The sequence below is a fragment of the Rattus norvegicus genome, chromosome 14 (assembly GCF_021556685.1).
Source record: "Rattus norvegicus strain SHRSP/BbbUtx chromosome 14, alternate assembly SHRSP_T2T, whole genome shotgun sequence".
NCBI lineage: Eukaryota > Metazoa > Chordata > Mammalia > Rodentia > Muridae > Rattus > Rattus norvegicus.
In genome coordinates this window covers 70,047,664-70,071,632 of record NC_141547.1, presented here as the reverse complement: position 1 = coordinate 70,071,632, position 23,969 = coordinate 70,047,664, and the positions used below count along the sequence as shown (strand labels likewise).

The 23,969-nt window shown below is 45.0% G+C and overlaps 1 protein-coding gene and 1 long non-coding RNA gene across 2 annotated transcripts; one reads left to right on the top strand and one right to left on the bottom strand.

Annotated features, from left to right (window-relative positions):
* The first annotated feature begins 214 nt into the window (after positions 1 to 214).
* On the top strand, positions 215 to 19,199 carry Lap3 (leucine aminopeptidase 3). Its single transcript, NM_001011910.1, has 13 exons — positions 215 to 357; positions 1,962 to 2,077; positions 3,637 to 3,691; positions 4,062 to 4,167; positions 5,144 to 5,303; positions 7,013 to 7,177; positions 10,005 to 10,163; positions 11,360 to 11,484; positions 12,782 to 12,870; positions 13,579 to 13,681; positions 15,719 to 15,798; positions 17,656 to 17,765; positions 18,424 to 19,199. Exons 1-13 carry the CDS (start codon positions 256 to 258, stop codon positions 18,611 to 18,613), a joined length of 1,560 nt encoding a protein of 519 aa, NP_001011910.1. The 5' UTR covers positions 215 to 255; the 3' UTR covers positions 18,614 to 19,199.
* Positions 14,708 to 23,947, bottom strand: LOC134481758 (uncharacterized). Its single transcript, XR_015637062.1, has 2 exons — positions 23,356 to 23,947; positions 14,708 to 15,010 (listed from the first exon to the last, which is right to left on the bottom strand). It is a non-coding gene; the product is annotated as an uncharacterized LOC134481758 (long non-coding RNA).
* Between the last annotated feature and the right edge of the window lie 22 nt (positions 23,948 to 23,969).

Here is a 23,969-nt window from a genome sequence, read left to right as displayed (position 1 = left end):
GAGCACCAGCAATCGACACGCCCCTGAGCTCGCAGAAGCCACATCCCAGAGGCCTGCCGCCCTCCCCCCAGGGGCACTTGCGGGTCTCCGCCCAGTTGCCGACAGCCCCGCCCCCAGGGTCCGCCCCCTAGGCCTAGTACCAGTCCGGTTTTCCAGGCGCGCGTCGGGCGACCCCGGAGGTCCCGCCTCTAGGCGCGCGCCCTCCCATGCGCCACGTGCTCTCTGGAGGGCGGCGCCGTGGGCCGAGCCGAGAAGATGTACTTGCTGCCTCTTCCGGCAGCCGCGCGAGTCGCGCTCCGCAGGCTGGGAGTGAGAGGTCTCTGGGATCGGGGTCTGTCCACCGCAGACATGACGAAGGTGAGTGGCGGAGGCTCGCTCTCCCGCGGCCGCGCGAACCCAGGCCGCTGGCAGCAGGATGACTGGGCGTGTCCAGGCCGCGACGTGTGGGACGTAACGCATCTAGTTGCAAAAATGAGCTGAACAGAAAAGTTCGGTGGGTTTGCAGGACACCGGCCTGAGCCCGGCCTGCCACGAGGGCGGCCGGCGCTGTTTGTTGAGGGCGAGTCCTTTCTTCCTAACTGGACAGTGCTGGGTTCTGAAGGCTGAGCAGAAACGCTCACTCCACGGAACCAGTCTTTACCGACTCCTCTATCTGAGTTCCGCTTACTTCGTCAATTCTTTTAGTCCTCGCAGAAACCCTAGAAAGGACGGCGGCCGGATTGTCCCAAAGCCTGCTAAGGTTCCAGAGTAGTAGGTCACGGGGCCTGGCCCCCTCCCCCGCTGAAGTGAAGTGAAAGGCCCTGGGGAAATAAACTGCTGGATTGGGTTTCTGGAGAACAACAAGCAGTGTTCTAGGGAAAAGGGTTTTATTGGGAGAAGTCATCTTGAAATTGGAAGAGCGTTTTTCTCCAAGGTCTGAGAAATTCGGAAGGATACTCAGATGTGAAGGGTCTGGAAGGGTGTTGGCTCATCGCAGTCACGCTTCCAGGACCTGGTGAGGAAGGAATGTTCTGGATGGGACTTGAACTCAGGTCCTGTGCAGTTATCACAAATAGCAGAGGAGTTAGGCAGACACCTTTCCAGCCCTGCCCAGTAAGAGTGGACAGTCTCAGCTTGGTCTCATGGAACCCCAAAACGAACAATCTTGGGAAAGTTAGACCTAGCAGCTACCATGCCAAGGAAGCCTGTTTTCTTCAGTGGAAAGAGGGGGCACTGTGTGGCCTGAGCACCTGGGATGACCAAGACCAGAAAGAAAGCACGTACACTGTCAAAGTTTAACTACTCGGGAGCTGGTGTGTCAGGGTCTGGGTTCCTTATCTGACAAATGAGAGAAAAGTGCTCCCTGAAGTGGCCATGAGGGAAGCAGTATTTTTAAAAGTCATGAATTGCCTTGTGAAGTCAAATGAAGAGCAGTGGTTTCACATCCTTATTTCAGGTGTTTGGGGCCTGGAGCTTGTGACAGAGATGTAGGGCCACACCATCAAGTGCTTGGCTGGAGGCTCTGCTTCTGCCCTCTCTTTGAAGTCACACACTTAGCCTGATTGGCAGGCTACTTGCTATACAATGTGGACATCCCTAACCTGAAATTTGAAGTACTCCAAACTCTTAGGTTTTCTGAGCACTTACGGGACACTTCCGAATGTCTGTAGGAAGTCTTACAGCCAACCCAGTGAGCAGACAGAGTCAAAACACAAGTATTTTAAAGGACCGAATCCTGAGAGAGTGTATCTGAAACAAGTGATTTTCATGTGTAGGGCTGGCCCAAGATGTCTCACATAACCCACTTCCAGTCTTGCCCTGGCAGGGATTTTAGCTGCATCAGTGGGGACTGCTGCTCTGCTCTTGGCCCCTCAGGGAAGACACAGTTTTAATGGGATTGTTTGCCCCTTCTGCATCTAGGCACTCGATGCCCTCTAAGAGATGTACTCTCATTGTCTTTTTCTTGATTTTCTTTTTTTCAGGGCCTTGTTTTAGGAATTTATTCCAAAGACAAAGATGATGACGTACCACAGTTTACAAGTGCAGGAGAGAATTTTAATAAGTTGGTGTCTGGAAGGCTGAGGGAAATGTTGAACATGTAAGTGTTACTGTATTTGGGGTTCCTTTGTGTGTGTGCTTGTTTTGCATTGTGAGGCTGGGTCTCACTATGTAGCTCTGGGTGTCCTGGAACTATGTAGACCAGGCTGGCTGGCATCAAACTCGAAGATATCCACCTGCCTCTTTCCCCGGAGTGCTGCATCAAACACCCTGTAACAGGGTGGGGTTGTAGTTCTTAAAGGCCCCAAGACTTAAAGAGCTTCTTCTCTTTGTGTCAGATAAATTTAATGGAGCCCCCTGCAGGTTCTCTGGAAATGAAAGTAGGCTTGGGAAGAAGCTGGGCAGTTGTTTTGTTGTGGGTGGGTCTGCAGTTCTGGGAAGTCACGTGGTTTCTAGCCAGATCACAAACCTATTGTGAAGGATTGACAGGGATCCAGAAAGGAATAGATTTGCTTGGCCCCTAGGCTCAGGTTCACAATTCCCACTTTCCTGTCTGGCACCAGCCTCTAAATGTGCTTTAGCTGAATAATTTACAAACAGCCTTAGGTCTTGCTCTGGTATTTCATGGCCGGGCTTTGAAGGCTTTTCGAATGTTAAAGTATGAGTGGATCATCTGTTTGGCAAGAACTTCAGAGGGCCTGAGATCTGACCTCTTGCTCCTAGATTAGCAAGGTCCTAGAGGAAGTAGGCAGTAGAGCTGCTATCCACATTTGGCAGAAATGGGGAGAGCCCCTTTGACTACCTGTTACTCAGGTATGTTAGAGGGTACCATGTGTCACCGGATAGCTGTAGCAGTTATGGGGTAATGCATTATAGGACTCCTACCTCCTCTTGGCTGCCAGTTCTTTACTAGTACATAGCCTTCACATGGACCTAAATCAATAGCCCAGAAGCTAACCTGTTAAGAGTCCAGAATTCAGAGACCTCCCCTCCCTGCAGGGTCACTGTAGACCACAGCCTCAGCCTCTGTGCTCCTGGTCTCTAACCACTGTAGAATACCTCTTTTTGGAAATTGCCATCTCTCATCGCAGTAAACAGTCTGGGAAATGTCTATGCTGGAGACAGTGCTGTCAAGTCAATAGCTTTGGTCATGGCTCTGCTTTTTGTTTTTGTTTTGTTTTGGATAGTGTTTCTTTGAGTAGAAAGGTTTCCACCATTTTTGTAGAGTCACCATCCAGTGCTCAGAGGGGTACTTGTCTATACATGGTATTGCCTTCTTTTTTGGAAAAAAAAAAAAGACATGGCCACATTTGGTAGTCTAGGCTGAGGCAGAACTCACTGTACTGTCCAGGTTGGCCTCGAACTCACGCCAGCCTGTCCTTCTTCACAGCTTGCCAGTTCTGGTATAAAAAGCATGAGCCAACACACCTGGCTCCTCTGTTTTGAAATTGCTGTTCCTGGTCCGTCTAACCTGGATGCTGGCTTGGCCTCTTGGAGGTGAAAGTGCTGCGTCTGAGCAGTCTAGCCTGTACACATTCTATGAAGCCAGCACTGATGCACAGAATAGAAGCAGTTAAGAGAGTCTGCCGGACTTAGGCCATTTACTAAGAGAAAAGCACAAACTATCATGTTTAAAACAACCATCTCCTCTTCCTTTAGATCGGGACCTCCTCTCAAGGCAGGCAAAACCCGAACCTTCTATGGTCTGCATCAGGTATGAAGTGAAGGTCGTGTTGGCCTGGTGACTCCATATTGAGCCCTCCCGTGTGCTCATTACTGTGGGTACAGTTGTCATGGCACCTTTGTGCCTCTGCGAAGCAAAGCTAAGCAAAGCATCCCGTATGATCCTGAAGGTGAATGGCTGTCCCTAGTTTGTGTTCTTCAGTGTGGAGGGAGAGCAGCGCCTCACCCAGTTATTTGGAGGATTGCCCTCCTTTTGCCTCTCACTTCTGTTGTACGTGACACAGGGCTCCTCTCTGCTAAATCTAGAGTGGCTTTCTGTCAGCTCTGTCCCTCTGTCATTCCTTTCTGGAGGAGCTGTGTAAGAAATTCACGGAGGTTGACTTGGTGTGTTTGTGGACCAGGACTTCCCCAGCGTGGTGGTTGTCGGCCTTGGCAAGAGATCGGCTGGTGTCGATGACCAGGAAAACTGGCACGAAGGCAAGGAGAACATCCGAGCTGCTGTTGCAGGTTTGCTTACTTGTTATGGTTGACAGCTGAGGGTTCTCGAGGGCCACTAGCCTTACCCCACTCACATGTCACAGCTCAGCAAGTTCAGGTTCTATAGATATGTTTGACCCTACCCAGAGACAGAGGCTAGCTTGGGACATCTTTATTTTTAGTATTTTCTGTTTCCTGTTGGGAGGTTTGCCTTCATTTCTTCTTAGAAAAATCTTCCATCAGAAATTGTGATGTGTAGATGGTTTCCCATTCTTTAATGCAGCCATGGCGTTGCCCGGCTTTTAGGTAACATAGAGTCATTATATTTACAAATTAGAGAAAACAGGAGCAGAGTGTGGGATACTTATTCATTGCTAGCAAAATAAGAGGGCCTGTCCCAGTTGGTTTGATAGGGGGTTGGGGGAATTGAGGTCGATGTCATTGAGTCACTTGTTGCTTAGCAACAGGGAGAGCCTTTCCCACAGGACAATGGCCTCAAATGCATTTTGACAAACACTCTGAGGCAACAGTAATTTGCTTGACTAATCCTTGCCCTGGCTGTATCATAAATGCTTATTAAGTTTACTTTCAGCGTTAAGCAGCTATGCCTAACTTTTATTTGAGAGTCTTTGCTGACACAATTTTAATAAATACTGTTAATGATGGTTTTTGCCCAGTTGCTTGGATGGAACCTCAACGTCATCATTTCTCGGTCCCTTTAATCTGACAGGTCCTGGTGATTGGGAACCTTTGTCAGGAAATGCTAGCACTTCTGAAATACTCCTAGTAGTATCTGCCTCTCTGATGGTCTCTCTCCTTGTGAGGATCTGGGCCTTTGACCTCCGTACTCAGCTCGGCTTGGGAGGCGCATACCGCCCACACTTTATAGAAGAGGAAATGAAAGTTTAGGAGCAGACCACACTTGCCGGTTTTGTTCCCCTGGCGCACACACCACCTCATGCCTCTGCTTTGTGCTGACTCAGTTTTCTGCTTCTGCTCTCTGAAGCGGGATGCAGGCAGGTCCAAGACCTGGAGCTGCCGTCGGTGGAGGTGGATCCCTGTGGAGATGCTCAGGCTGCTGCGGAAGGAGCTGTGCTTGGCCTCTACGAGTATGATGACCTAAAGCAGAAAAAGAAGGTGGCTGTGTCGGCCAAGCTCCATGGAAGGTGATGGAAGGAAACCAGGGTGTGGGTGGCACTTGCAGGCAGGCATTCTGACAGTATGCTCTGGAAATGAGCTACCTGCTTCTCAGTGTCCAGCAGTGCTGTGTGGCCTGTGTGTGTCCTACTTACTGTCTCAGCCCTCTTCATAGTATGATAATTGTTCACAAGCTGTGCTCCTGCCTCTTGTCATGTGAGTGACTCTTCTGTGGCTCCTGAGAATCTTCGGTACTTGTTGGTTACTAAGAAGCATTCACAATGTTGGTTTCCCCAGAAGGAGGGATGACTTGACAGAGTGTCCTAATGAGCTTCCTGTTGAACTCATACCTGCTGACATGCTAAGCATTAGGTGTGTGTGGATGAGAGCATTCAATCTTTGCCTCGGTGAGATAACTGACCGTCCGTTACTCCAGCTCTGTTTCGGTCTCGAAGGGGCTGCTCTGTGCTGTCAGAGACAGACAAGAGATTTTCAGTTCCAGGAGCTGTGACATCAGTGAGTTGCTCTTGGCATAGAGTAGTGGTTAGTGTAGGTTAAAGAGTGGTTGGGAATGAAGGATCTGTAAAAGTCAACCCACATTTGAGTCCTGTCCCCATTACTTACTTGGGGAAACCTCAGTTAAGGGACCCAAATCTGTATTTCCTTTTTAGATTTATTTATTTTATTTTTATGAGTATACTGTACACTATCTTCAGACACACCAGAAATAGGACATGGGGTTACAAATGGTTGTGAGCCAACATGTGGTTGTTGGGAATTGAACTCAGGACCTCTGGAAAAGCAGTCAGTGCTCTTAACCGCTGAGCCATTTCTCAAGCCTTCTTTTTTTCTATAGGAGAGTTGCAATCCTGGTGCAGAGTTTTGAGTTTTAATAGAAAGTCTTATTATGTCGCCTTACACTACTAGTCTTGAACCCGCAATCTTGCTGCTTTGGCCTCTGCAGTACAGCAGGTACAGGCATTCCTGGTTGATACGTGGTTTGTATAATAACCCAAAGGCAGAATGTGTCAAGTTGGTGGCACCTGGTGAATGCTCTGAGATGCCAGCTATTATTTTGTCTGTCTCCAGGTTGCCCGTGTTAACTGCTGTCAAAGAGCTAGGATCACACAACATGCACGTTCATGTATTCTCTTCTTGCTGTCCAGTGGGTTAGGATTTCGAGCCTTGATCAGGCACAGTAAGGTGGTAGAGCCTACAGCTCCCCCGCTGAATGTTTGCTGCTCGCTGGCCTCACAGTACCTGGGATGGTCATCTCTGCAGTGAACTGGACTGTGGGTAGGAATACACACACACACACACACACACACACACACACACACACACACACACACACACACACACACACGCGCACTCATGGGGAGAATCTCTGATGTTTTTTCGAGATAAGGTTTCTCTGTGTAGCCCTGGCTATCCTGTAACTTGCTCTATAAACCAAGCCTGTCTCAAACTCAGAGAGATCTGCCTGCTTCTGCCTCCCTAGTGCTGGGATTAAAGGCATATGCCACAGCCTGGCAAAGGAGGAGATTCTTGAAGTGAACTGCTTAGCCAGATTCATCTTGCTTCCTTAGTAGATGGGCTTGTTTCTTACTCACAGGATGGATCTAGGTCTTTGGCAATCACTTTTTACCTGTAGTCTTGATTTTTAAGATAAGTGCCTCACTTAGCACAGAAAGGTCAGTGTTCTTGAGGTTGTTTGAGAGTAACTTTTCTTCCACAGTGGTGACCTCGAGGCCTGGGAGAAAGGGGTCCTCTTTGCTTCTGGGCAGAACTTGGCCCGCCAGCTGATGGAGTCTCCAGCCAATGAAATGACACCAACCAGATTTGCCGAAGTTATTGAAAAAAATCTCAAAAGTGCCAGTAGTAAAACCGAGGTCCATATCAGGTAATTATGATTATGTCACGGACTGTGGGATGTTACAGCTGAAAGAACAGTGTGTGCTTTTTGGCTTTATATCAGTATGACGCACGCTTAAGTCACTTTGGAAGAAGGAGTGTCAGTTGAGAAGACTCTTCCCCACCGGATTAGCCTGGGCTAGCCTGGGGGTATTTTCTTAACTGACAGTTGACGTGGGAGGTCTCAGCTCACTTGCCACCTCTGAACTGGTGGTCCTGAGTGCTGTAAGAAAGCAGGCTGAGCAAGCCATGAGTAAGCAGTAAGTGGCACTCTCCCATGGCCTCTGCATTAGCGCCTCCTACCTCCACGCTCCTCTTTGAGTTCCTGTCCGTACTTTCCTCAGGAATGACTGTTTCCTAAAAGTGTAAGCTGAAACAGACTTTCCTCCCCAAGTGGTTTTATGGATATGCCGTTTTTATCTCGTCAATAGAAACCCTGACCAACACAAGTTAACATCCTAAAACTGAACTCTTACGTTCAGAGGAGGAAATTGAGCCCACTAGCAGCTTATACAAAGTCAGATAAGTTAAGAGGCATTTGAGGTTTGTTTTCCTAACCTTCAAGAGAGTTTCATGACTTCATTCTGTGTTGTATGATTTTTTTTTTTAAAAATCCATTTTATGGATTAAAATGGAGACATAGCTTTCATGTTCATTTCTTTTGAGTAAAGATTTGGGAGTTGAATCCCTAGGTGAAAGGATAACTGGTTAACTTTTTAAAAAATTATTTTTGTTTTCTACGTGTGGGTCATTAGCCTGCATGTATGTCTTTGTAGTTTATGAGTGCTTTGAACCCAAGAGGACCAGAAGACACTGTTGGATCCCCAGAGACTGGAGTGAAAACAGTTGTGGGGCACTATGTGGCACCTAGGAATTGAGCTTTGGAAGAGCAGCCAGAACTCCTAAACTGAGTCAACCCTCCGGCCCCTTGTTAACATTTACAGAGCATCCATGTTTTTATGTGTCGTTCCTTCTAAGTTTCTGCTTATGATGCAGGTGAAGAGTGCAGACACTGAGTGGGCACAGGGTAGAGAACCCACCTACCTCATGACCTTGGCTGCACCGCCTGGTTGCCTTGCCAGGCCTCCCGAGTGCTTGTCAGTGGTACTTAGTCAGTTCCTCTAGTTTCCATTCCCCCTTCAAAAGCTGTTACACACCCAAGCCTGAGCTTGGGGGTTGTGATTCAAATAAGTGAACAGACTCTTTACCTCACTTTCAAAGTTGTTTCTCAAGGGATCTTTTCATGTAAGGGGATTCTTTAGCACTTAATTGTGATCAGACTTCATGGTTTCTGCTTGTTCTTTTAGGAAAGTCCCTATTTAGACAAAATGAAGAATACTGTGAGGAAAACACAGGACTGAGCTTGCTAGGATGGCCTGAGTAGTTTCTATGAGGCTGTCAGTGTGTTGGCTCTCTGGATGTGTCCTGTCTCAAAGAAGAGATACTAGTGCTCTGCCTACTGTGTAGCGATGATGTTGCCAGGTCAGGGAAGGCATCAGATAGGCAGGCAGGCATGCATAGTGATGGATCTTGGGAAATGGGTCTGGGAGGCTGCTGCAGAAGCTGGAGGAGGGCTATGAGTGAAGATGGAGTACTAAACCAGAAGAGTCCTAAACGTCACTTTAAATGTTAATAGACTAGGGGGCTTCTGGTAAGGTGTGTAGGCAGAGTCTTGGGAAACCACAAGGCTATAGGTGAGCAAAGAGAAAAGGACCAGCCTGATGCCCAGGTGGCCTGTGACTCAGGCTACAACACAGCTGTGCCACACCCACTCAGGGTACATAGAGCTGCTTCACAGAAGTACAGTCCTTCCAGGACGGCAGGTCAGCAGTGAGATGCCAAGTGCTGAGCTTGCATTTAGAAATGTGCACACGTTATACGCTTTTCTGGGTTTTTTGTTTGTTGGTTTTATGTGATTTATGTATCTAGTTTCCCTTTGAAATAAGGGGACAATTTTAGTGTAATAGTTTGACTAAAAGGCAAGTAGAGGAATTGTCCTTGGATCTGGTTGGTGCTGGTCTTCTCTGGTAGTACAGGCTTTGTTATTGTGGCCAGAAATCAATACAGAACACTTGTTCCTTACCCTAAAAAGAATAGTAATATGAAAAGTATTCTAATTTGCACTGAGGTGGGGGTTCATGTTACCTGCACTGAGTCTGTTTATTATGAGACTAAATTGTTTTCCCATTCGAAGACATCTCAAATTGCACTTGGAGCATTGAGAAATGGTGTGCTGACATTGAAAAGACAAGCAGAGAAACAGGATATGTTTTTCCTGTTGATGTAAGATAGGCTTGTTGTTTTGTTAGTTTTGTGTGCGCCATTATTAGTAATACAGAAATGAAGCAGAGCTCCTTGACTTTCAACTCCCCATTGTGGACTAAGAGCCTTGCTAATTTCATTTTCAAATTAAAACCAGAAATACCCGAGTATTGAACACTACTTATTACCCAAGCTTCTATTAGTTACCATGTGTAAGTTCTCTGAACAGTTGTCTAATCCTTGGTAGAGGAGTGAGTGCCTCATGTCAGTTTACTTTTGACGTATCTCGAGTCTAGTCTTTCTCCTGCGAGTAGACAGGAGCAAATAGACCATGATCACTAGTGCCTTCAGCCTGTGTCTGTAGCCTGATGGTGGGGATGGGCTCATAGCCTTGTGCATGTTAAGCCCATGCCCTACCACTTAGTACACCAGGTCCAGTTCAGCATTTGAATAACTTGTATGTTGTGCAGTTTTAGCATATTGTTGCCATTTTTTTAAGTTGTTTTGGAATAAATATAACAGTTCTCTTCTTTTTGCCTCTTTCTGCCCTGTAGAACCAAATCCTGGATAGAGGAACAAGAAATGGGTTCATTCCTAAGTGTAGCCAAGGGGTCTGAAGAACCACCAGTCTTCTTGGAAATCCACTATACTGGCAGCCCCAATGCAACTGAAGCACCCCTGGTGTTTGTGGGAAAGGGCATTACCTTTGACAGGTACCTCTTGGGGTTGTCTGTGCTCTGTGTTTTGGTGAGTGCCATGTATGTACAGTGTGATTCATAAGCATGGGCTTTGATCAGGTCTTAACATTAAAGTAAATGTATCGTGCTGTCAGTTTTGAAATGCAAGGCATATATGTGCCTAAAACAATTAGGAACTTTATACACCGTGGTCCTGATCTTAGCCCTGTGACCAACAGGGGAGGGAACCGCAAGTCAGAAGTTCTGTTCAAAGTCATACCACCAAGTAGAGCCAGTGGGTTAGGAGGTGACGAGTTGGTAAAGTGCTTGTCACACCCACACACATGCAAGCATGCATTACACAAATATACATGCGCTTCTCACACAGATACTCCCCTGTGCCTTTTCTCAGTCAGCAGCCATCTGCCACCAGCAGGTGTCAGAAGAACTATAACTTTTCCTGTCTTGTGTGCTTGAGAGGAATGCTCCAGTGTTCCGTGAGCTTGTCAGATTTATGACCTTCAGGTTTAATGGGTTGGTTAATTCAAGGATTAATTAATTACTTTACTTATTGCTGCTGAGATAGTCTTTGTGGTATTGGTGCTAATGATAGAAAGCAGAGATGGACCCTAGGTGGCCTGATAGTATGTGATGATGTTTCTAATGGCACCTGGTCAGGTTTCATGCAAACACAAATAACTGCCTCACTCATCCACATTTCTGGAATTATTTTCTATATGGATAAAGGCTGTAGAATTGAAGTAATTCAGACTGCAAGTTTAGAAACTTGACTTTCTTTGGCGTATGTGGTGCTTTTGTGTGGTAACGAGCTCTGAGTTTGTATGGGACTTAGGTTTGCTTTGTTTTGAGGCAGTCTTGCTCTGTCGCCCAAGCTGGCCTCCAAGTTGAAATCCTGCCTCAGCCTCCAGAATTCTGGGATTGAGGACATACATCACCACATGGAGAATGTTGTTTTACATTTTCATGTGTTTATTATGTGTGGTGTTTATGCATATGGAAACCCAAGTGCCACTGCAGTCACATGGAAGTCAGAGGAATCAGTGCTCTCTTCCCACCATGTGGGCTGGGAGTGTCAAACACAGGTTTTCACACTTGGCAGCAGGTCCCTCTGTCCTCCCCCATCTCACTGGCACGTCTCTGTTTAAGAAGTCGATTTGGGCTCTCGACATTGCTGCTACTAACGCTGCATATGGTCTTCCTTCCTCATACAGCGGAGGTATCTCCATCAAGGCTTCTGCAAATATGGACCTCATGAGGGCTGACATGGGAGGAGCAGCAACAATATGCTCGGCCATTGTGTCTGCAGCAAAGCTCAATCTGCCCATTAATATCATAGGTAAGGGGGGGGCCTCGTCTCGGGGAGCTTCCAAATCTAGCCATATGGTAGAACGGAAACATTAAACAGTCTCCTTCCTTCCGAGAAGACACTTTCACGCAGCAGCAGTTTGGCTGAAAGAGGTCTTTTCTGTCCGAGGTGACTGAGGTAAATGTGTTTGCAGCCATCAGGCTATAACTTGTGCTGATTTGTCTTACTTAGGCAAAAGTGGTTAGCATCAGGAGCACAAGTGTCACCTTTGTGCTTTCTCCAGCAAGAAAACCTGAGGAGGGCATCGTCTCTGCCTCGCTGACTGGTGCCTCGTAGGACTTGCTCCATTTGATGCCTGCTACAGACTCGCAGTCGGTACAGGGTCTCCTGGTACCACGGATGCAGACTCCTAGTACTGGGAGCATTATTATAGCATTGCTGATACCAAGTTTCAGAGAAGGAGCTGGAAGGAAAATGGATGGATGGTTCTTTAAATCTGTCTGACCCGGCCATTCCAGCATCATAGTCTTTTTGTTTAGCCATGAGTCCTTTTTTAGAAAACAAGACAAAACAAAACAAAACCCCAGAAAACTGAGTTATTGGAAATCAACATGCAGACATTCTGACATGTTTTTACCTCTGAGTACTTTTAACCTGTCTCCTAAGAAAATGACATTCTAAGTAGTGACAATACAATTTCATTTCAAAAGAATCGATCGATGTAACTTAAAGAAAACTGACTGACTGAGAAAATCCACTTTGTATACACTTGCATTCTTTAAGACTCTTTGTTAAATTATGTGTGTTAGCATGTGGCTCCATTACGTGTGAGTGCAGGTGCCCATGGAGACCAGAGACCGCACTGGAGCCCTGGAGCTGGAGTCACAGACTGGGTGCTGGGAACCAAACTCAAGTCCTCTAAAAGTAGTGTACACTCTTCACCCTGAGCCATCTCTCCAGCCCCCATTTTTAGTTTTAAAATCTAGATCCCCAGCAAAGATAGCACATTGCATTTGACTGTTATATTCCCTTACTCTTCTTCCTAAGAACCCCATTCCTTCTCCTTTTCTTCATGAAACTGGCAGTTTGAAAGGTCTAGGCTGTTTGAGGTTCTGTAACTTGCATTTACTTCTGGATTAGAATTAGTTAGACCATGCTATGTGTGCTCTGCCTGACACAGTCTCAGCTGTGCCATTGGTAATACCAAGCTTTGTCACGTGTGAAAGTGAAGCCTGTATGCTTTCAATGGCTCTCTGAAGCCACCTGTCCCAAAGATGGTGTTTTGGATCCAGCGTGTCTCATGTTCTTTACTATGTCTTTCCAATAGGTTTGGCCCCTCTTTGTGAAAACATGCCTAGCGGCAAGGCCAACAAACCAGGGGATGTTGTCAGAGCCAGGAATGGGAAGACTATCCAGGTTTGTGAGGGGACAACGAAACAGCCCCATGTGGCATTTCTCAGAGCCCCATCTTGGCCACACAACTACAGTGTAACATGGGTATAGGACCCCAGCTCCTGTTTGGGGCAGGGTGATGTTTTTTAGTACAGCTAGTTTCTGGTAGAGATTTTTAAGAGTACTTTTTCTTCCCTGTTGTGTCTCCCACTAACTGTGCTGCTATACATTTTAATCTTGATGTGCGCCTGGCCTGCAGAGCACGCCACACCGTAGGTGCTTGTGCCATGGTGACTTCTTTTTCTCTGCTAGGTGTTCAGTTAGAAAAGACTGCCCTGCACTTGGGCTCTGCGCTGTGGCATCTGTGGGACACAAATGTGCCCGCTGCTCAGGGCCCTGCGACTTGCTGAAGGGAGGGGATGGGATTAGAAGGGTTACCAGAATTTAGGAGTTTTTGAGCTTGAGGTTCAGAGTGTCTCAGAGTTTTCCTTCTTGTTAACATTTGCCATTCTACTGGACCGGACATTTCCCTACGGTGGCTGTCATCATCCAGGGCAGAGACTTACAAAGTTACCCTCCAGATTAGATATGTTCCTGCCACAGCCAAAATATGTGTGTGTCCTTCTACTATCTCACAGCGCTGACCTTTCCCACTTTGCAATCAAATGCTGTTGTGTGTGGGTGTCGAAGTCATCCCTCAGGCAGCCTGAGCCCTTCTGTTTATCTCTGCAGGTCGACAACACTGATGCCGAGGGCAGGCTCATCCTGGCCGACGCACTCTGCTATGCACACACCTTCAATCCCAAGGTCATCATCAATGCTGCCACTTTAACAGGTCAAACCACATTTCCTTGTCTTGTCTGAAACCTTACTTGCTGGGTGCAGTGCACACTCTGCAGTCTGGCCATTATTTTGCTGAAATTTGGTCTACTTTACTCCCAGTCGAAGATCCTTCACTAAACGAACTGCCTCGGCAGCTACAAAAATGTTCTCAATATTAGTTCTGTCATTTTAAAGCATACCACAGTAACTTCATGTATGCCGCAGTGCATGTGTAGAAGTCAGAGGAAACTTGTATGACTTCATTTCCCTCCACCATGTGGGTGTTGGGGATCACAGATTGTGAGACTTGGTGTCAAGCACTAAGCTATCTTTCTGGTTCTCCAGTGGTAACTTTTAATACATGGGTCAAATCAACTCATCCTGATTCAAAAAGAGAGAGAAAGAAAGAGGTGTTTTTTGTTATGACTCATCTAATACGAATCTAAAAAGATCAATACATTTCAAAATCAGTGGCATCTTTAATGTACTAATCATATCATATCTGATATCCAGTGAATTTTCTAAATTTATAGTTCATACTCTAAAGAAATAAAGACATTTTGGGGGTAGCAAGGTGTTTGTTTAATGGACGCACAGCAGTGTGATGGGCATACAAGGAAAGTCCTTGTTTGGGGCTGGCTTGGGGGTAACCCCTGCTCACTCGTCGGCAGCCTCCAGGGTCAGTACCTGAGGTGGGCTCTGCTTGCTTACAGTTGTAAGGCTTGGGAAGAGCTTCCTGGAGCCTGTTGAATCCAGTATTCCCTGAAGGCCTTGGCTTGGCTTCAGGGACTGCAGAGATTCCTGAGGGGTGAGATGGATGGATGGATGGAGGGCTTGTTGCAAGATGCCCAAACTCACAGTCTTCCATCCAAAGATCTCTCCCTAGGAATTTATCTGTACTTCTTTTAAGATAAAATTCAGATCATTTGTGTCTTTTGGTTTTGATCTTTCCTAAGTCAAGGCAGTCTTTACTGGAGCACACGTCATTTCGTATTCCTCTTGTGGGCGTAATAAACAGTGCACAGTGGTTTACTAAGAATTCCTTTTTAGTTTTAATTTTTTTTTGAAGTCTGACCTTTTTAACTAATTTTTAAAACTGGCATACACAGATAGTTTCAGTTTAGCAGTTTTATAAATCTGTATAATTGGGCATTATATTATTTCTGTGGCTTTTGGTCTCCGTATTCATTCCTAAAATCTTAAAACTTGGAGAGGCATCCATCGCCAGGTTGGGCAGTGATGGAGAGATGGGTGGTCCAGAGCCACTGAGAGTCCACTGGCCAGCTGTACTGACCCACACAGTAGGTGTGCGTCTGTATTGCATCTGGAACTGTGACGACAGCTGTGGAGTTTTAGAAAACACAGTAATTTAGACGTGTACTATGAAATCCTCTTAAATCAAGATGTTACGTTACGTATTTATGCTTGTCATTTTCTATTCTTTTAAGTGAAAATACCACATATTGTTTATAGCTAGTTTTTATCCTTTTTATGAGAAATTTTAAAACTGGTGGAAATAAAAGTTTAGTAGAAAACTATCAGATAAATGAATATTTTATCAAAACCTACCAACTTTAAAACTAAAGCATTAAATTGATTAGCTAAACTTTGACACACATGGAGGCCTCAAATATTTACTGCTTGGTATAGTATCTGAAATATCTGATAGATAGTTGATAGCAAATGAATGGGAGTCAGCGTGCATTTAATTCCTTGGATGCCAGGACTATTTTGGTAGCTGAAGATAGAGGACATATAGTAGGGCCATATTCTGTTTAGAATTCTAGAAAGAACTATCCAAAAAAATGACAATTACCTTGGAATGGGCTTGTTTATATAATTGATGTAATTTTCTTTTCCGAATTTTCCACAATAAAGGGGAATTCTAGCTTTGAGAGACATAACTAGCTATAGAAGCGACTATTTCCCAAGCATATATCCATTTTATAATGAAGGACCATTAATAGACTTTGAGACCACAGTTGTGATCTGAGCAGCTGGAGAGACTGGCCTCGAGACTGGCACTGACCTCAGGAATTGTGTCTTACAGGTGCCATGGACGTAGCCCTGGGATCAGGTGCCACTGGAGTCTTTACCAATTCATCCTGGCTGTGGAACAAACTATTTGAGGTAGGCCTAAGACATATACCTATAAGTTAGTGATGATAATTTTTGTGGCCCTTGAACAATATGCTTATTCAAGACTTATGCTTAGGGGTTGGGGATTTAGCTCACTGGTAGAGTGCTTGCCTAGCAAGCACAAGGCCCTGGGTTCGGTCCCCAGCTCCGGGAAAAAAAAGAAAAAAAAAAAAAAAGACTTATGCTTAAGTGATTTCTATCTGTTGGGGTGCCTTGAATTGAAAATAGGTCATAGCAATAAACTTGATCCAATGGCTTTGGGTTTTGCAAAGATATTTCTAGATTATGGTTGTGACATGATGTCCCTGTCCTTATAGTGGCGGAATGATGTTAAAATAACTGACAAATCACATGGTCAAGATTGAGAATCTCTGAGGTGCAGGGCAGAAGGCCAGTGTTCTGAAAGAATGTCCCTCTACTGAATGTGTGTGGCCTGAGCCACCTACTTGGGTGGGTCAGTTAGGAGCCCCTGCTCTGCTCTGCTCTGCTCTGCTCTGCTCTGCTCTGCTCTGCTCTGCTCTGCTCTGCTCTGCTCTGCTCTGCTCTGCTCTGCTCTGCGCCCTTCCCAGTCATCTTCCCTCCTCACCCCTGCCCACTAATACTACACTGCACTCACTGCCACTGGCTTTACCTGCCAATACTGCTGTTAGCCTAACCTAGCCTGTTTCTAGCCAGCAGACAGTGATCTCTTGGTGACCCTAGTCCTTGCCTTCTGTCATCGTTTCTCTTCTGCCTCACTTATGTGGCTGCCCTGCTTCAGCTCCTTTGCTAGCTGTTTGCTTTGTCCTCCTCTTAGAACAAGGTACAGTCCTTGGCCTGACACATGTCAGAGTCCTCAGGCATGATAAAGCTTGTGTATTCCATGCCTACTAACAGCCGTCTCCCGTGCTCCATGTGACTGCTTGGCAGCTCCACCTGGCAGCTCATGTGCCCTGTCACAAGCAGTTAAGGCAGCTTACCGTGGGGATAGACACATGACTCATGAATGCATTTACGAGGTTTATTTAATGTCCTAGATTTATTTCTCACTTGACAGTGCTTCCCCACAGCTCTTTCTGTTTTGTGAAGCTTACTCTCAGCCTCTGTAGTATCCAAGCTGTCTCCTTCCTTGAAGGCTGAGCCAGGAACCTCTCCTGGCCTTCCATATTACCCAGCATCCTCTGTCATCATGGTACACACAATATTGGGCTTTTAGAGTTATTTACTTTCCTAGCTAAAATGATGTGTTTGTTCACAGGCATAGTTAGGTCAACAATCAGCAGCCCACCGTCTGGTTTTCCCAGAGTTAGCTAAATGCATCTGATATATTTATTTCCTAAAACAATAGGTTCTGTCGCTGCTTTTTTCTCCGAATCTTTATTTTTTACTTCTTGTGAAAACGAGTATACCAGCCTGCTTGTCTGGTTTGAGCCTGTACCTTTGATGGCATAGATATCGCTGCAGGTTGGCAGTGCTCAAAAACTCAGTATCAGCAAATGAATGGGGGAGTTAAACAGTGCATGAATGAGGTCATCTTGTTTCAGGACTTGGTTTTTAGTGATAGTGGTCTAGCACGTATGTCTCCTGTAGACCAAGGTGACTAGACCCTTCTGAGTCTCCCACCCTAGTTAAAAACTCTCAGAGCCTAAAGGTTCCAACGGAGAACTTACTAAATGTCCTACAGATGTGTAGAATTACTTTACAGTATTCCTATTTCCTAATTCTGTGATAAATCTTTTGTGACCTAAAGCAATCTTAGACATCTCTTTCACACCCTTGCTTTGTAGTAACAGGCTAGAATGGATCTTTCTTCATGCATCAGACTAAAGAGTTTCTCAGAAAGTACTCACGCTGTCACACTTTCCTCAGGCCAGTGTAGAAACTGGGGACCGAGTCTGGAGGATGCCCCTCTTTGAGCATTATACAAGACAAGTCATAGATTGCCAACTTGCTGATGTGAACAATCTTGGAAAATACAGGTAGGTGAAATGACCTAAGTTTCCGTTTCCAATCATTCTTGGTTGCCAAACTACCCTTTAGTCTCCTCCTTACAGAAGATTTTAAAACTAACCAACTTCTTTTCAGTGTAGTGCTTCTAAGCTTACTGATGTTAAGTGTTTCTCTAGTAGGCTCTCTTAATGTTAGAAATTTTCCAATCTAAAGGCTATTTTAATAAGAAAAAGTGATGGGAACTATAGGAATCTATTACACAGAAAAAGTAATCAATAATTTGTCATTTATCCTATAAAGCCGTATGTAAAAATAAATATTCTAGAAGTGATTTCTGGGTTAATTTATTAATAGGTTACATGGGATTAGCTTTTCCCTTTTTGTAGTAGATAGAATGTAGCTACCACAAATGTAATACTATTTTTAAAAGTAATTTATCGTGTGTGGAGTGATGGATGTGCCATGGTCCTGTGGCATGTATGTAGAACTTAGAGGACAACTTAGAGGAGTGGGTGCTTTTCTTCTGTATGTATGTGTATGTGTGTTCCAGAGACTGAGCTCAGGCTGTGAGGCTTATCCAAGAAGCATACAATCCCCTCTGTCCCGCTGGCTGTGAACGTAGCTTCCTAATGACGTTAGTGCACTCTGGCACACGGAAAAGTAATCCTATTTTGCCTTTCTCCTCAGATCTGCAGGTGCGTGCACAGCTGCGGCATTCCTGCGAGAGTTTGTGACTCATACAAAGTGGGCACATTTAGACATAGCCGGTGTGATGACCAACAAGGACGAGATTCCCTATCTGCGGAAGGGAATGAGTGGGAGACCCACAAGGACTCTGATTGAGTTCTTACTTCGCTTCAGCAAAGACAGTTCTTAGTTCATACACTCAGAAATTCTTCCTTCTGTCTTGAATTGGATAGTTAGCCTTCAAAATTTTTGAATGAATGAAAATCTTTTAAAGACAAAAACGGATGTTGTTCTTTTTTTAATCTTAATTCTTGGAATATTTTAGTATGCTTGAATCATGGAAATCTAAATGATATATGAATTAATATAGGTCCTTTATTAAAACATCTTGTAATAGTATGTATTTTTCAAGCCATATTTACTATTTTTACAAGACAGGGAAAATCTTAAGTCCATAAAAACGTACAAAGGGAGCCAGACATGGCGGCGCACAACTTTGATCCCAGCACTTGGGAGGCAGAGGCAGCTGGATTTCTGACTTTGAGACCAGCATGGTCTATAGAGTGAGTTCCAGGATAGCCATGGCTACACAGGAACCCTGTCTCGGAAAAAACAAAAACAAACACCACCACCACCAAAATATACAAAGGAAAATATAATTAATGACTTTGTTACATTTTCTAATTTTTGATTCTTAAGGTAGATTGTTTAAGTGTTCATAAAACTTTCAAAATCCAGATCCAATGCAGTAAATAAATTACAGTATTTCCTTCTGATAATTGTTTGTTACTGTGATTCAGTTCTGTGAAGGGTCACCATTTAAGAAACTTGTGAGCTAGAATCAGCCATATTTGATTCTTGGTCACTGACAGATGAGCACACCAGGTCTTTGCACCGGAGTATATGCAAATGCTCTACGGGTGTCCCTTATGTGCAAATGCTCCAAAAGGGTGTTCCAGCATAAAGATGATTGTCAGCAAGCCCATCGTGCAGCACCACCTCATTTCTGATGCCTGGTGCTCCAGGCACTGCATCGGTGGGCTTGGTTTTGAGGACACATACATGATGGCATGTGAAGCTCTTTATCCTAACTCACTTGTAGTTTCTTTCCTTCACTTCTGCTAGAAATCTTGATTCAGCAGTTAACTGGGGAGAGCTGGATGTGCTCCCATATTGTTCACATAAGGCCTCATTCTTCACGAGTTTCAAACCTTGTCCTTTGGCAGCATATCAAGAGGCAGTCTTTGTGAGAGACTGGTTGGCAGAATGTCTGAAGAGGCTGACTGTCCCCATTGCAAAGTGTTATCTTCTAAGTTACTAAGACAGGACTTTCTCCCCTCTCTGAACTGGGAGGCTAGGAACTTTGTCCCTAGTGGCACTGGCAGCAGGCGTTTCTTTGGGGTGGTTATATCCCATGGCAGCACCTCTCGCTTCTTTTTGAGTCCAGTGCTTCTTATTTTTTAGGTTTGCACTTCAGCTTTAATTCATCCAGCTTAGCTCAGTCTCGTGTTTTTACTTCGAAAGCTGCAGATGTCTTTCATTTGCAGTTTCTGCTCACTATAGAGTCTGCTGGTCCTCAGATAAGCTCTCATCCTCTGTATGGATGGTTGCCCTCTGTGTTTTCATTTCTTTAACTTGTCAAGCTTTAGGTGAAGTAAGCCCTATTGACTTTATCCCATACCTTCATGTCCCCTGCCCAGTTCACTGACCTTGCCTGGAACCATGAGTGGATAACTATTTTCCTAAGTTTTATTTTAATTATATATCTATATGTGGATTTGTACAAGTGACTGCAGATGTCTGCAGAGGCCAGGGGAGGGTGGTAGATCCCCTGGTACTATAGTTACAGGTGGTTGTGAGCCATCTAGTGTAGTTGCAGCCATGTGAACTCAGGCCCTCTGGAAATGTAGGGCATGCTCTTAACCATTAAGCCCCTCTCCAGCCTATGGGTAACTAGTTTTGAAAGTTACATTGCGTACTCTTAAGTTGGTTTATATCAGGCGGTGGAGCTGACTATGCTACACACTGCTGTAGTGTAAACCATTACAGAGAAGTAGTCTCACTCTCAGTAATCTTCCCAAGGCTGTGCTCCTGTTTTATGAGTGAAGAAACATAGTTAGCCAATCAAGAAGTGAATGCTTTATGCTCTGGATGCATCCATGGAATATATTGATGTGTTCTTTGTTGACTTACATCAGGGTTAGACTAACTGGGTATTTGATTTGCAAAAAAGAAAAAGGGAAAAAAATGTCACTAAGAGTTACCACTCTAGAGGCAGTAGAACTTGGGAGAGTAGAGCAGATAAATGAGGCTGACTAAAGTCTCATGCAATAGCCAGCAAACTTTACTCAGAACCTCAGACAGTTTATGCTGAGGGTTAAGGGGAGTCATACGAATAAAGTTTTCATGAGTTGAAGCTGTACACAGTCACAAGGACCAGCCACGTGTTTCTGCAGAGGAACGTAAAGGATAGCTTAAAGATGTAATGAACAACAGCAAGCAATTAGTAGTCTGAGATAAATTCAGTCCTATTCACTATACTAGGGAGGGGCACAGAAACGCACTCCAAAGAAAAAGTCCATGTTTTAAACTGAGATCACAAGACTCTTGTTTTCTTGGAGTGTTCTCACAAGCACTCAGAATTCTCACAAGATTCCATTCCTGGACCATGTTCTGACAACTAGGTAATTCGTTGTTGTTTCATAAGAGTTGTGATTTCCATAAACATGGTAATGGGCTGGCCTTTGGTACCAGGGGCAGGCTGAAGAAGGCATCCTTCAGGTGGAGCACAGTGTATGTGGTGTGCTCAGGGTGGAGAGATTGCCCAGCAGGGTGTGAAGGGTTTGGAACTGGGGGATGAATATCCTTCATCCGTTTATTCCCTCAGATCCTGCATGGGTCAGTGGTCAAAGGAATGAGGCATTTTGACTGGAAGGAGGTGGGTGTTTCATGTTTATTGACAAAAGACTAGGATCCCAGCTTCCTAAAGCCCGTTGGTGTATGTGGGTTATCCCCACTGGGCCTCCCTGGGCATAGGATATTGTCTGATGTGAACTGGGGCAGCCCCAACCTTTAATTGAATGATTGAAGCCCTCTGATGAGCCAGTCTGATTGAATTTTTCTCTGCCCAAACTTTGAGGACCTCAGTCTGGAAACTCTGGATCAATGAGCTTGGTAAGGTCATTGGCTGAGGGAATAACTTGTATTCGTCTATGGCCAGGGTCAAAACATCAGTAGGGCCATTCTTATCCAGAACTTCCACTCCCTCTGGGCCAAAATGGATTTGGGTTCCCATTTTAGTGAGGAGATTCTCCCCAGCAGAGGGATGATCACAAAAGAGTGAGTTACTTGTCCCACTTCCAAGTTCACCTTTCTTCAGGTAGTCCATGGATAGGGCTTAGTGCCCCTTGTCCTTTGTACCCATGTTTGTCGATCTAACAATGGCCCCAGTGTCCTTGCGATCTTGGTTGGCAGTAGCTAATATTTTGCTTAGTCCTCTGTTTTGTTGCTTCTCAGGGAATTTTCTATTATAGACTGTCTTTTCAGCCCTCTCTTCCCCCTACCCCCTCTCTGCACTGCTCCCTAAGTAGCTTCCCTCTCCTCTCTCTTCTCATGAAAGTTGGGCATATCGTATTCTGTCAAATCTTTCTTTGATTCATCACTTTGTCTGCCACTCAATTAAACATCACTTTCAAACATGGGTGCTTCCTTCTACAAACTAATTTTACCTTCGTTGTTTTGGATTAAAGGTGTGTGTCCTAAGGGTATGTCTGCATTCCAGCCAGAGGGATTAAAGGTGTGTGCTAAGGCTCATCCACACAACGAATAGAAACACAATCTCAGGGTTCACGGTGTGGTCAAATATCCTGTGACACATGGCTGTTCTGGAGAAATTTCTGCATAGTCCTTTCTCTCATCACAGCATTGCAAGATAATGCCAGAATGAATGGGAACAGTTCTGAGGGTATCCATTTCACATACACATAGACCCAGCACCTCTTCCTCTGTGCTCGTAGCATGTTTAAGACCAACTAGTTAAGTGCCTGCACAGCTTGCACCAGCAGCCCTGCTCTCTTTGTTGGTTCATCTTCTATCTGCCATAGGCCCACTGCAGCCTGGCCAGTCCAGTGCTGAGATGCAGCCTTCCCAGCCGGGAGCTCAGCCATCTCCCAAGCCTCTGTGCTTATTTTTTTTATTCAACAAGTGTTTTTCTATATTTGCCAGACAGAGTTCTGGATGTTGGGCATATAGATAACTAATACCTGACTAACCAGGCAAACTATTTCTTCAGGGGCTTTTCTGTCCAGCAAGGTCTTATATTTAATTTCATTCCACCTGAGATCTCTAGAGATGCCCTCCTCAATCACACATCAAAGAACATTTAGCTGTCCTCTCCCAATTTTTCCTCAGTTCTTATCTCTACAAATAATGCTTTATGTATTTATGTTTTTTCTTCCTATTTGGGGTATTTACTACTACTTCTAGATTATTAAACAGTGGCTACCTGGAAACTGGAAGGACTCAGTTAAGTTGAAGGAACACTAGCCCACCCGAGTAAGGCTCTGGCAAGCCTTGTTCTTCCATTTTCTCTGACATACTAAGAACAGTTGGATTGTGTTCCTAAAGCTAGCCACAGAGGTGTGTTCACTCACTTGGCCATTTCCTCCTCCTGAGGCTGACTACCAAGGTCCAGACACCAAAGTACTGAAGTTCAGCAATCAAAAGGCCCCTTTGGCACACCTAATTAACATGTCCAATTAAAATTTAACACACCATCTTAACACAAGGTTTCCCCTTATACCATTATAAACTTCCATTTTCCTCTGTGCCACATCTGTCTCCTATCTAGAGGCAGTCTTTTATCCCCTCTCAATGACAAATACCCCGCCTCTTCTTCCCTTCATCCTCTATCTCTGGTCTCTTATTCCCTACCTTTCAAGTTTGTTTGGGGCAAATCTCCTTTCAGCTGAAAACGTGGTCTTGGGAGTCCTTGGCTGATTTTTCCTTTTTAAAATGTTGTGAAATTAAAAAAAAAAAACATTTGGCTTCTGAATTAGTGAACAGGAAAATATTAAAGCCGTTGTTAAAAACAGCTGTAAAGTCACTTTCCCTCTGGTGTTATCACATACTCTTAGAAAAGCGCCAGGGACACTGGCAGTCGTCAGGATGTCACTCTTTTTAGTTACGACAGAATTTATAGAGGGAACTTGTGTTGTCCAGCTATAACAAGTGACTAGATTAGCATTTGGTACATAGCAAGTCCTCAATCGTCGTGGAATGAACTGATGACTCCTCATTTTACTAGGTGGGGGCACAGAAAAGACTCCGCTGAGATATTTAGGGACAACCCAGGGGATTGGCTGGTGGCCCGGAGGTCCGCGCCCAAGTTCAGCCTCTTCAAGTGACTGGTTTAAACCAGTCCAAGCCTTTAGTACTTAGACCAATAAAGAGTAAATCAGGTGGGCTACCGAACAGAAACACGGATTCTGGTAACTCTGATCGTTAGGGTACAAACCAACCGCCTGTCACGTGACGGCGCCCGCCAC

Excerpts from the sequence above, each read along its gene's own strand:
- Lap3 (NM_001011910.1), top strand. The coding sequence starts at position 256 with ATGTACTTGCTGCCTCTTCCGGCAGCCGCGCGAGTCGCGCTCCGCAGG. Across the intron at positions 12,871-13,578 it reads GGAATGGGAAGACTATCCAG|GTCGACAACACTGATGCCGA; the intron begins GTTTGTGAGGGG and ends TTATCTCTGCAG. Across the intron at positions 13,682-15,718 it reads CAATGCTGCCACTTTAACAG|GTGCCATGGACGTAGCCCTG; the intron begins GTCAAACCACAT and ends TGTGTCTTACAG.